A 12,393-nucleotide genomic window follows, 5' to 3' on the forward strand; every position below is an offset into this window, starting at 1 on the left:
TATATACTGATAGAATACCTTTGATGATTTTGTCCCACTTGCAGGTCAGGGAACCTTTTTAAGCTGCCTTAATATGTCCAAAGTTTCTATAAAAATGTACTGCAGACAAACGTAAGAAGATTTACTTTAACAGCATTTATAGAGATCGATGCCCAACAGCAAATCAATACAAATATACAACTAAGCTCTTTTAAAAATAATTTTTGTAATAAGATTTTAGTTTAGTTTAGTTACAAGGTGCTGAGTGAGAAGAGGGCAGAAAGATAGCGCCATGTGCTTTAATCTCCCCTCAGTACGAGGCCAATCATAAGTGACTATAAAGGTTGCTGTAGGTGATGCACCACGTACCAACTGTGCCAACTGTAAACAACATGAACTGATTTAAGCTGCTGGCTGAATAAGCATACATATAGTGTGTCGGTCTGAGCGCTGACGCACACGGCAGAAAAGTCGAACAGTGCCACCTGCAGCTCCCCGAGAGCTTAGCTGATGTAGTAAACATCCGAAAATGCTGTGGGTTTTAAAAGAAACGGGCAGCTGATGACTACATTTCTGTACGTTCTGTCTGCACGTATGAGCCATTTCAAAAGTGTGGAAATGTTTGAACTAAAATACATAATGCTCTTGTTTGTGTCTGGATTTGGAATAAACAGTCCACCTCTAGTTAACTCTCTCAAAAAGCCGTGTAGAGTCAAGCCACATGTAGCGGTTATGTGTAGGCGAGCGAGGCTCGGTGCTTCGAAAAGGATGAGAGAGAGAGACAGAGAGAGAGAGAGAGAAATGGACCAGGGGATAATTAGCTGTGGTTGGCCCATCCACGATTCCATTTCCATTAATAGAGAACATTAACCTGAGGCACACTGAGTGCTCCTCGGCCCTGCTACATTTCCCAGTAACAATGTGACTCAGAGAGTCTCTCTTTTTCTCCCTGAAAGAGCAACACCACACTCATGCTAAAAGCATACTCGTGCAGTGAAGGCGAGTGGGGAGGCGGAACAGATGCACATACAGACTCTCTTGGTTACCAGACTATTTGGTGTCTATAGAGGGAATCAGTTTATGTCTAATACCCACAGAAATCCTTGCGTAGTTTATTTATTTATTTTTATGCAAAGCTCCATGAACAACAACAACGCAAGAGCTGCATGCTCCTATAGCAGCACTTAATCGAACAAAGCTAACAAAATGTGCGTCTGGGAAGTCATTACTTTCGGCCATCGGCAGTCGGTCAGGTTAACTTTTGCGCCTCGTGTCTAAACAGAACACAATATTAAACCATATTCTAGGGCGAAGGATGAAGGATGGGTTCAATTCGAACCCCCAGCAACTATCTCAGAGGATCAAACCATATAATTGGAAATTACTGAGGCAGAATTTATCAATGTGTGAAAAAAAAATATAGCAGACACAAAACTGCAGAGATAAAATGCATCCCTGTGGAACACTAAGACACTCCGGCTTGCAAAGTCAGTGGACCGCAATCTTCCAGAAATGATTTTCAACAGAAATAAGTGCATGTTTTTTGTTGGGGTTTTTTTTTGTAGTACATGATTACACCTACCATTACCGTGAAACAGCACCAATCCTGTTAGGTAAGTGTGCTAGTAGCGTCTTAAGATATTTTCTGTCAGATTTAGTGGCCAGTTCCACTCAGTGGGTATAATTTAGCTGCAGTTTCTGGCCAATTTTTGTGTTTGAACTGCTGTTCTAAGTTATCCCACAAGCTTTTGTACTGGACTGAGGTTTGTTGTCTTTTACACTTTTTTGTGAAAGTGTAACAGTGTTCCATCATGCCCACTGACACACAACTACCTTTTTATTTTTTATTTTTAAACACAATCATCTTTTAATGTCAGTGTTGTGTTCTGCTTGGACATGAACAAAAAAATCTGGCCAGTAAACTAATGATGTTTTTTTATACTAAACAACATTTATCCAGGTGTGCATCCTTAGGGGTAGTGCTATTAGTGGACGTGACTCGTTTTTGTTTTTTTTTTTTTTTGGTCCGAGGAGGTGAACATTTCAGTGCGGTACAAAAAAAAAAAAAAAACGTCTATTGAAAACAACTACAGATGCACAAGCCTGTGTAACAATGTAGTGTAAGAAGAAGAAGGCTCACTTGATAGCTGCACTGAGGAGAAAGTTGAACTGAGGCATCACGAAGGTGTCAGGAGATGACAAGTAGCGATCAAACTGGACCTGTGTGTGCAGAAAGGGTCAGGTTTACAGAAAATATACGTGTGTGTGTGTGTGTGTTGGCGGTGAAATGGGATCAATATATTGTGTGGGTGTGAGAAGTGGGTGATACAAAACAATACACTTTCCACAAGACATCACTGTAGGTCTAACTTCCACAGCATTCACTGATACTCGTGTGTGGTAAAAGTTATAATAATGTAGTGCGAGGATCATGATGTGATATTTCTGTACACTCACCATAGCTGCCTTCAGAGACGAACTGTCCATACTTGTGAGGTTGGAAAGAGGACCCTGAGAGACAGAGAGAGAGAATCTATGTTCAGACATTGATCTGATTTGAGCATGAACGATTTTCTGCAGTCTGAATAAATGAATTAGATTTGAAACCACATATAAACGTGGCTTGAATTCGATTTGATAATGAAATTAAATCTGAGCAGTCATATCAGATTTTATGTTTTTTTGGAGTCAGGGTCTAATACTTGGATAAACTGGAAAGAAACCAGAAGGAAAACAACCAACTATCCATTTTCTTAACTACCTACACCAGGGGTGTCCAATCTTATCCGCAAAGGGACGGTGTGGGTGCAGGTTTTCATTCCAACCATGCAGAAGCTACACCTGCCTCAAACTGGCTAATCAACTGATCTTGGCTTTCAGTGGACTCAGGTGTAGCTTCTGGTCAGTTGGAATGAAAACCTGCACCCACACCGGCCCTTTGCGGATAAGACTGGACATCCCAGTTATCACATATACAATATTGCACAGTGAAATTCTTTCTTTGCATATCCCATCCTTAGTGGTTGGGGTCAGAGAGCAGGGTCAGCCATGATACAGTGACCCTGAAGCAGGTGGGGTTAAGGGCCTTGCTCAAGGACCCAACGCTGGCAGCTTGGTAGTGTTGGGGCTTGAACCCTGATCTTCTGGTCAATGACCCAGAGCCTTAACCACAGGAGCTACCACCACCTCTAGGAAACCAGAGTACCCAGAGGAAACCCTGGACGCCTGAAGCAGGGGGAGAACATGCACATCAAACTCACACAGGGTGGAGGTGGAAATCAAACCTCCCAACATGCTAAGCCATCAAGCAGATCAAAGAGAAAAGGAGACTTCACTGGAGAACCCTGTATTCAATTATTACATTTTATTTGTATGGCTCACAATTTTAATGGCATAAGAATCAACACCGTCACAAAGCAGCTATACAGAAATCCAAATATAATTTAATTGCTAATAAACAAGCCAAGGGAGACAGTGAGAGGAAAAACCTGACTGAGACGACATGAGGAAGACCCCTGGAGAGGAACCAGACTAAAAATACAAGCCATCTTCTACTGGGAGATCTGAAGAGACTGATCTGTTAGAATGAGCTTTAATATTTTAATATTATGAAAGCAATAAACTATGAATAATTCTGTCTGTTAACAGGAAACTCTGGTCAGCAGTTTAAGTGAAACCGTTTGAAAACCTGGTGCATTAATGGAGAATTCAATTGATATGGTGCAATTTAATTCTGTGTATTTATATATATATATATATATATATATATATATATATATATATATTCAGGAATTTACATTAGGAGCCAATCAGATTTCAGAACTGAAACCATCTGTATTATTATTGTATTGTCTCTATATCCACATTTTCCATGGAATAAAAATCACATTTTGCACGTTTAAGATCCCATGTTCCACATTTAACCACCTAACTTCCCTAACTTCCACTGCCCCACACCACTTTGTTACCATGACAACCAAAAGTGGCTACAAGGGTAAATGTGACTATAATCCAAACGCACCAATCGGGTTTGGTTACTTGTAAATTTGCAATGCGTACAATAAATCTGAGAAATAAATCAGATTTTCTCTGCTGCCTGAACACCGACCAAACACATCACTCATCAGCGAGCGGTCTGACCGCAAAGATTCACAAAGCTACAGCTGACCAAAAGCCTCAAGAGAAGAACAGACTATTTATTGACATTTTGTAATAAGGCACCACAGAGTCAGTCAAGGTAAGGCTCGAAAAGAATTAGCACCTACTGAAGCCCAGAATTAAATGTCTTGCACAAACAAAGTGTACAGAGATTCTGATGAAATGACTTTTTCCAGCCAGATTCTCAGAACATTTTTACTGTTAAAAGTCTGAGTAATAGAGAACGGGAGGCACCAATAATTAATGCCAAGTGTTGACAGAGAAGCCACTGAAGCAGGAGGCGAGACAGTTGTGTTCTGCACTTGTGGACAGCAGGTGTCTTGAGACAGTTAGTCACCCTGCAGCCTCTCATGGGGGGGAGTGGGCAGAGGACTGGCAAGGGAACGACCAGACTGCCCAACTGTGCCAAGGCCACTTTCTCTCTCCCTCACTTTTTTCTTTTTCCTAGTGTACTTGTTCCACTCGAACTGTCTCTTTATAAGGATTACGAGAATCTCTAGTTAACACTCCATACTCCTGAATGGATTTAAACAGAGTTCTATAATGATGATCTTTGGTGCAACGTGGAATTAAAATACCAAACACATGCACGAATCATGTGACTAACAAAATGGTTCCTACTTTAAGCCTACTGCATTTTTTAAATTAGGAAAGACCAAAGAGAGGCCAACAACAACATTCCAACAGCACTGCCAACATTTTTTTTCCCTCCCTTCCTGATTGCTTCTGAATGAAAATTAGTGTTTTTTATTTTTTTTTACAAATCAGACTGATTCTAAGTTGCTGAATTCTCAAATCATATTGCTCAGAAGATGCTGGTTAATCGTCTATAACAGAAGCTGTCACTTGTTCCAAAACAGTATCATTTCTCTGTACAAAAGCGCTGTATGACCTATTCTTATAACACAATCTTTCTAAAAACATGTTACTTAATAAAGTAATTGTTGATAATGTGTAGTTTTCTGTAAGGATCCTCCAGAGTCAGTTCCAATAAAACCTGTTCCAATAAAATTTCCACTGGTGGAAAGTCTAAGGATGGAAGAAATTGTACTATTTGGTTATTCGATAACAAGTTTTGTTTTTTGAAATGAGGGAAAAACTATTTATAGTAAACTTGTTTTGAGAATGCTAGAATAAATAATCAGTTTATATGGTAACTACAATATATATATATATATTATGTATTAATACATATAAAATACATAATATGATTATATACATAAAATACACCTAATTGTGATGGCTAGACCACTGGATCAGAGCATCTCCAAAACTGCAGCTCTTCTGGGGTGTTCCCGGTCTGCAGTGGTCAGTATCTATCAAAAGTGGTCCAAGAAAGGAACAGTGGTGAACCAGCGACAGGGTCATGGGCGGCCAAGGCTCACTGATGCACATGGGGAGTGAAGGCTGACCCGTGTGATCCGATCCAACAGACGAGCTACTGTTGCTCAGATTGCTGAAGAAGTTAATGCTGGTTCTGATAGAAAGGTGTCAGAATACACAGTGCATTGCAGTTTGTTGTGTATGGGGCTGCATAGTCGCAAACCAGTCAGGGTGCCCATGCTGACCCCTGTGCACTGCTGAAAGTTCCAAGAATGGGCACATGAGCATTAGAACTGGACCACATAACAATGGAAGAAGGTGGTCTGGTCTGATGAATCATGTTTTTTTTTACATTGCGTGGATGGCCGGGTGCGTGTACGTCACTTACCTGGGGCACCAGGATGCACTATGGGAAGAAGGCAAGCTGGCGAAGGCAGTGTCATACTTTGGCCAATGTTCTGCTGGGAAACCTTGGGCCCTGTTATCCATGTGAATGTTACTCTGACATGTACCACCTACCTAAGCATTGTTGTAGACCATGTACACCCTTTCATGGAAACAGTATGATATAACAGTGGCCTCTTTCAGCAGGATAATGCACCGTGCCACAAAGCAAAAATGCTTTAGGAATGGTTTGATGAGCACAACAATGAGTTGAGGTGTTGACTTGGCCTCCAAATTCCCCAGATCTCAATCCAATCCGGGATCTGGGGGATGTGCTGGACAAACAAGTCTGAACCATGGAGACCCCACCTCGCAACTTACAGGACTTAAAGGATCTAACATCTTGGTGCCAGATACCACAGCACACCTTCAGGGATTTAGTGGAGTCCATGCCTCGACAGGTCAGGGTTGTTTTGGCAGCAAAAGGAGGACCAACACAATATTAGGCAGGTGGTCATAATGTTATGCCTGATCGATGTATATTGTGTGTGCGGGTGTGGAAATACAATAAAAAATGAGTGCAAAGTTACAAGGTACAGGAGCAGTGGCCAGCCAAATGAAGTGTAATCACGGGATGTATTATACAGAATGAGGTAAATAATAAATAAAACAGTTTGTAAAATGCTTTTATAGGACAATAATCATCTTCAGGGTGGTAAACAGTAGCTCTACTTAATGTCATCATAGCACTTCATTGTTGATTCTTTTCCTATAACAGCATACAGTGTCATCTTTATTCCTAATCTATTGATGATATTTTGTGGATATCAGTACAATCTCATCGTTGATTATTGATGAAAGTAACATGATATTCAAACCTATGGCCTATGGTCAGTGCAATGTCAGGATTTTTATTTATACTTCTGCATTGCTCTGTTTTTTTACTCTGTCACACTGACAAATGTATGAAATAGGAGTTAGTTTGCTGACTGAGAATCACTGGCTGATGAAGAAATCAATCACCATGTGTGTGGATAAGCATCAATCACCATATGTGTGGCTACAATTCCTCAAAAAAAAAAAAAAAAAAAAGACCATCATCAAACTCAATCATTCCATCAAGACAGAGCAAAAGAGGAAATGTAACTTTGTGTTTTTAGCTGTATGATAAATGGCTGCATGAGGTAATTTATTTCTCTTTCCCTCCAGCCTTTACAATCTCAGGTCATTTCCTGAAGACTTAAAAACTTGAGATGAAGATGGTGCTTTCAGATCTATTATTAACAGCTTTACCAGAGAGTATCCATGGGAACAAGGTGTAAGAAGAGGCTATTTTAACAAAAGTGACTATTCCTGTAAAATGAGAAAGAAAGAAAGAAAGAGAACAGACAGGGAGAGGAGAGAAAAAACAAACACAGCGTGAGCCTTGGGTGACTGGGATGAGCTCCAGTTGACAGTGCACTGATTATACACAATATGATGGCCATAAAGTGAGCTTTAAATATAATGAGGCGGAGAAAAGCTTTACTGCAACACACACACTGCAAAAAAGCTTTTAAGCCGTCTCTATTCATCTCTCTACAGCGTACCTGAAGAAAACAAGATGGGACTTTTTTTCTTTTTTAAACATACTGCTGTTTAGTTGCATGCCCTGAAATACATTTGACTGATGATTTGGAAATGATAAAGAAACCATTATAAAGAAACATTACTGAGAATAAAAGCTGGCACAGTTTATGAGATTGATAAGCAGGTTTAATGCGGTGGAGGTTAGACTTTAATTCAAATGGAAATGTACTGTATATACCTGTACTTGGAAATAAATGAACGATAAATTGAATTTCCAACAAATGGACTATGGCTAAGGGTTTATCTTAAAGAAAGGGTTCCTATCATGTCTGTGAGTAAGCCAATGCACTGGCACTAGTTATCAAAAGAATCATTTTAACAGTCATCATCGGCCAAGGTTACAAGACAGTGGTGAGACCGGCCATGCTGTATGGTTTAGAGACAGTGTCACTGAGGAAGAGACAGGAGTCAGAGCTGGAGGTAGCAGAGCTGAAGATGTTGGGAGTGACACAGTTGGACAGGATTAGGAACGAGTACATCAGAGGGACAGCTCATGTTGGACGTTTGGGGGACAAAGTTAGGGAGGACAGATTAAGATGGTTTGGACATGTCCAGAGGAGGGAGAGTGAGTATATTGGTAGGAGAATGTTGGACATGGAGCTGCCAGGCAGGAGGCAAAGAGGAAGGCCAAAGAGGAGGTATATGGATGTAATAAATGAGGATATGAAGCTAGTGGGTGCAAGTGTTGAGGATGCAGAAGACAGGGATAGGTGGAGAGATGATTCGCTGTGGCGACCCCTGAAGGGAAAAGCCGAAAGAAGAAGAAGTAGAAGAAAGAATTGGCCGAGGTGCACTTCTATTCGAAGGAGTGAAGTGAAACAGGAGAGGAAAAAATAACATACAAAATAAAAATAAAAAATTTCATAGAATATAGCTAAAAAGGGAACTCATATGTTTATGTAATCTTAATTATGTAACTTTTTCTCTCCTCAAAATACAATCAAAATAAAACTTTCAGATCCAGTGGCAGGTCGTGTATTTCACACCTAGTGTCCTTCCTGAATGACTCCACCTCTATACCATCATTATGATGCCACGGGAATAGATACTAATCAACCGTTAAATAGCAAAGTAAAAAACAAATTAGGCTACACCTCACAAGGAATAGTCAATTTTATTACAATCTGCCTTGAGAATGTATTTGTAAGGATGTCTGTGACCAAATCGATTTCTTCTCCTCTGTCAGCAATTGTGAGTTAAAATATATATATTTTATTTAGTTTGTGCGGTTCGCTGCCTCTGACTACTCCAATTATCCAATCAAAGGACGGGAAATTGCTGACGTAATCGTATGCCTGCTAGAATGGCCCCAGTGACGCCAACTCGAAATCTGATTGGTTAATGTAACAATTTCATTGCCACTTATTTTAAGCTCCGGGCGCCTGCACTATTGATTCTGAAGGCCTTAAGGCAGATTTCTTTCACCCTGGCAACACATGATGTCAGCCACAGGCTGAAATATGATTGGATAAATACTCTTATCATAAATATACACTACTGGAAGCAGCACAACCAAGAGAAAAGCTATGAAATGTAGAGAATAGACTATTGGGAACAATTTAACACCCATTCATGGAAAAATATATTAAATATATTAAAATGCAAGTCAGTGATTCAGATCACTGCTGTTTAGGACAGAAGAAAGACCACTGTTCAGATCACACACTACAAATCTAAAAATGTAATAATGTCATAATGCACTTTCGGATTGTAAACGTTACTGAAATGACAAAAATACTGTTCCTTACAAATGTGCATATAAATAAGAATATATACCAGTTTAGAGGGTTTAGCCAGCAGTAACATTTAAATGGGCTGAGCAGTAAAGGTGCACTCACCTGGTCAGCACTGTGCTGCTGTACACAGTTGTATATGTAGCCCAGTCCTGCTCGTGTCAGTACGTAGGACGCCTGCTCGTTGATCAGAGTGTCCAAATGCGCCTCGATCTAATTAACACAGCAAAACACAAAGGGAAAAAAACATTCAAATACAAATCCTCCCATCTTTCATCAGCTGTATTCCAGCCAGAGATCAAGAGCTTCATTAAAACAGTTTTCACACAGGCAGTGTCCGAATTCTGCAGTACTGACACACACTGACAGAGCTAATATACATCATTAGCTGTGTATTCATCTTTTTCTCCACCAGAAGGGAAACGGTGGGAAAAAATAACAGTGGAATTTAGTTGTATTCTGTCTGACTAAATAAGTACTAAGTACGTTAATAACAAGTCTATAAACCAAGATTATTAGAAAGTACACTGTATATTTTGATAAGCTTTCTAAAACTAAACAAAAAAAACCTCCATTTGTTCAAAGATGGTTCATATAGAATGCATTATCTCCAAATATATGTCCAAATATTATATTTGTATGTATGCTAGGATTGTATAAACTGGTTAATGGAAAAATCTGATGCTTTGAATATATAGCAGAGACCTGGAGCATACCTGGAACTCAAGCATTTCTAGCCGTTTGTCTGTGAACTCGAAGAGGGCCAGGGTGGTTTTCATCATGTATAGAGAGTTGACCATGTAGGTGGCCATGTCCGCTGTGCCCAGGTTGCTGGCGGATACGGTGCAGAGCTGCAGCAGGGGGTCCAGGATGCACGATAACACCTGAAAACCACAACAGTATAAAAGGAATGAACATAGTAAATAGTAATGCAGAGAAATTAGGAATAAAAACAAAATCTGAATCAGATGATTAAGAATACATCCATCTGTTTGGTTCATTGTATTATAATGGACAAAATGGTGGTTTAATTGAGGGTTGAAGTCCAAAGCATTGTACCTTTCGACTTTATCACGCTCATTAGTTGCCTTGTGCATGTTGGGTCACTGCTTAGTCTAGCATTACACTGGACATTTTGGTGTAGAAAAAAGAGGTGTGTATTTAAAGTCTTAGAGTCTTCCTCTAAGTTATAGAAATTAGTAAAACAGCTCCTAAAGCTACCAGGCATACACAAGTGTTCAAAAACCCTACTCTGTTTAACAAATGAGGCCTGAGATTGGCTGTCATTTTCTTCTCTCTTCCCCTTTCCCTTTTTCATTGTTTTTATACGATGTCATGTTATGTTTACTGTAATCGTTTCCTGCCTGTAAAAGCTCACACCACAGCTCTGCAAGCTCTTGGCACTTTTAGCCTATTGTAATCTGGCCTTTTGTTACGAAGCAGGATGATGAGAGGTTTATGACTTGTGGTGAAGCCTTTATATTTCAACTGTTGAAATCGTCTATAAACAGAAGATTGGTGTTGTAGTGTTAAGATTGTTGAGTTCAGGGTCAGGGATAGGTGATTTAGTGTCCTGTTAAGGTTTTAGTCCTACAAGAGCAAAATTCAAAAAGAAACAACAGAGGAAGAAAGACTTGAAGCTGAGTCCAAGGCTGTGACATCTTCGGTGTGTTTTTAACCTGAGCAAAGTCAGCCTGCCGGGCATCTAGAGGGAGCACAGAGGAGTCATGTGATGCAAGCACTTCCCTGAGGAGAGACAGCGTCTGGGTAAGAGATGCTGTGGGGCCCAGGTCAGGAGGAGGCAGCTCCACCTGAACACACACACACACAGAGAGAGAGAGAGAGATAGTGAGAAAGAAAATATAAAAGATTTAACAACAGTTAGCAATAGGAAGTAGGTAGTTCCATGGCAGAGCTTTAATTCTTCACAGTTTGGTCAAAAACCAAACGGCAAAAATAAATACACTTTACACGTGATTGAAATAATTCTCACAGTAAAACTGATATTTGCCCACCCCCTCAAAAAAGGTTCTATTACTCAAAAAACAACTACATTATAATTATTTTGTTGTTACTCCTATTTTATTGAAGAATTTATAGGAAATAAAAATATATTTTTTACAATCTTAGTGCATTTTATCATAAAAGACCATGACATTTCCAGTCCTTTTAAACCCAGTTTCCAAGAATACATATCGGACTTCATTTAACAGATTATTATTAGCACTCTTTATATGCGGTACATGCATTAAATGAAATATTACAGTGTCGTTTTCACTAAATGCCACTTGCCCTCTTCACACACTTGATATCTACCTAACATGAGAGAGTGCGACGAACCCTTCCAGTGCTTACTAATAAAAAGTGAGCTATTCTATCCATCTCTCCATGCCAGCCAGCCCTGCCTTCTCTGAAGCATCTAATGGAGCTCATTAGCTCTGGCCAGCGTTCCTGGCACCTGCCACTGGCCCCTGATACGTAACCTCCCGGAGCCTGAGCTTATTCAATTAGTGTGCTGCTAAGGTGACGGTTCTCTTTGTAGAGTGGCGAGACCACCTTGTTGTTTCAATTGATCGACCTGTCGATGAAACCGCCTTACGAGGAAGTCCGACCGTGTTCGCTGATATTTTGGTGGTAATTTAAGAGGCGCTGGTGTGAGGTGCGCTGTTTTGCTGCCTGGTGTAATCGTTTAAGCTGAGGCGTGTGGCCCTGCTGTTTACAAGGTACACGTTCTTCTGAGGTTATTGACCTCAAAGATTTAGCAATAACAAAAAAATAAATAAATAAATAAAACCCCGGATACTACAGATCTTTTGTAGCTTTGAGCTGGGATTCAGAATTTACCTGCTGTTGAATTCTAGCTGGACTGCTTTTTGTTTATGTAACACCCAGATATAAAATATATATTAATATCTTTTAATAATAATAATAATAATAATAATAGCAATTCTTTCATTTTAATTGATCCACATAGAAAAATTGTCAGGATTAAAATAAAGCATTGACGATAACACACATTAATGAAATAACTGATTCTGATTGGTTAGAACATTCATTTGCAATAACATAAAATGACACCAATAACAAAAGCAAGGTTAATCAAATATGTATTAAATCAAAATATTAAATAAAAGAGTTTACTGATTGATTTAGTAAGGCAAGACATCTGTTAGACAATATTCATGGT

General features: G+C 39.6%; 1 protein-coding gene across 1 annotated transcript in view; it reads right to left on the minus strand.

Annotated features, from left to right (window-relative positions):
* Positions 1-12,393, minus strand: part of cog6 (component of oligomeric golgi complex 6) — a 43,108-nt gene that overhangs the window by 1,206 nt on the left and 29,509 nt on the right. Inside the window, exons 14-18 of the mRNA XM_058414091.1 lie at positions 10,886-11,017; positions 9,923-10,090; positions 9,312-9,419; positions 2,437-2,490; positions 2,120-2,199 (exon numbers count right to left, since the gene is read on the minus strand). Of these exons, the coding sequence (XP_058270074.1) occupies positions 2,120-2,199; positions 2,437-2,490; positions 9,312-9,419; positions 9,923-10,090; positions 10,886-11,017 (542 nt within the window). The remainder of the gene's footprint in view (positions 1-2,119; positions 2,200-2,436; positions 2,491-9,311; positions 9,420-9,922; positions 10,091-10,885; positions 11,018-12,393) is intronic.

The sequence above is a fragment of the Hemibagrus wyckioides genome, linkage group LG17, assembly GCF_019097595.1.
Source record: "Hemibagrus wyckioides isolate EC202008001 linkage group LG17, SWU_Hwy_1.0, whole genome shotgun sequence".
Classification (NCBI taxonomy): Eukaryota; Metazoa; Chordata; class Actinopteri; order Siluriformes; family Bagridae; genus Hemibagrus; species Hemibagrus wyckioides.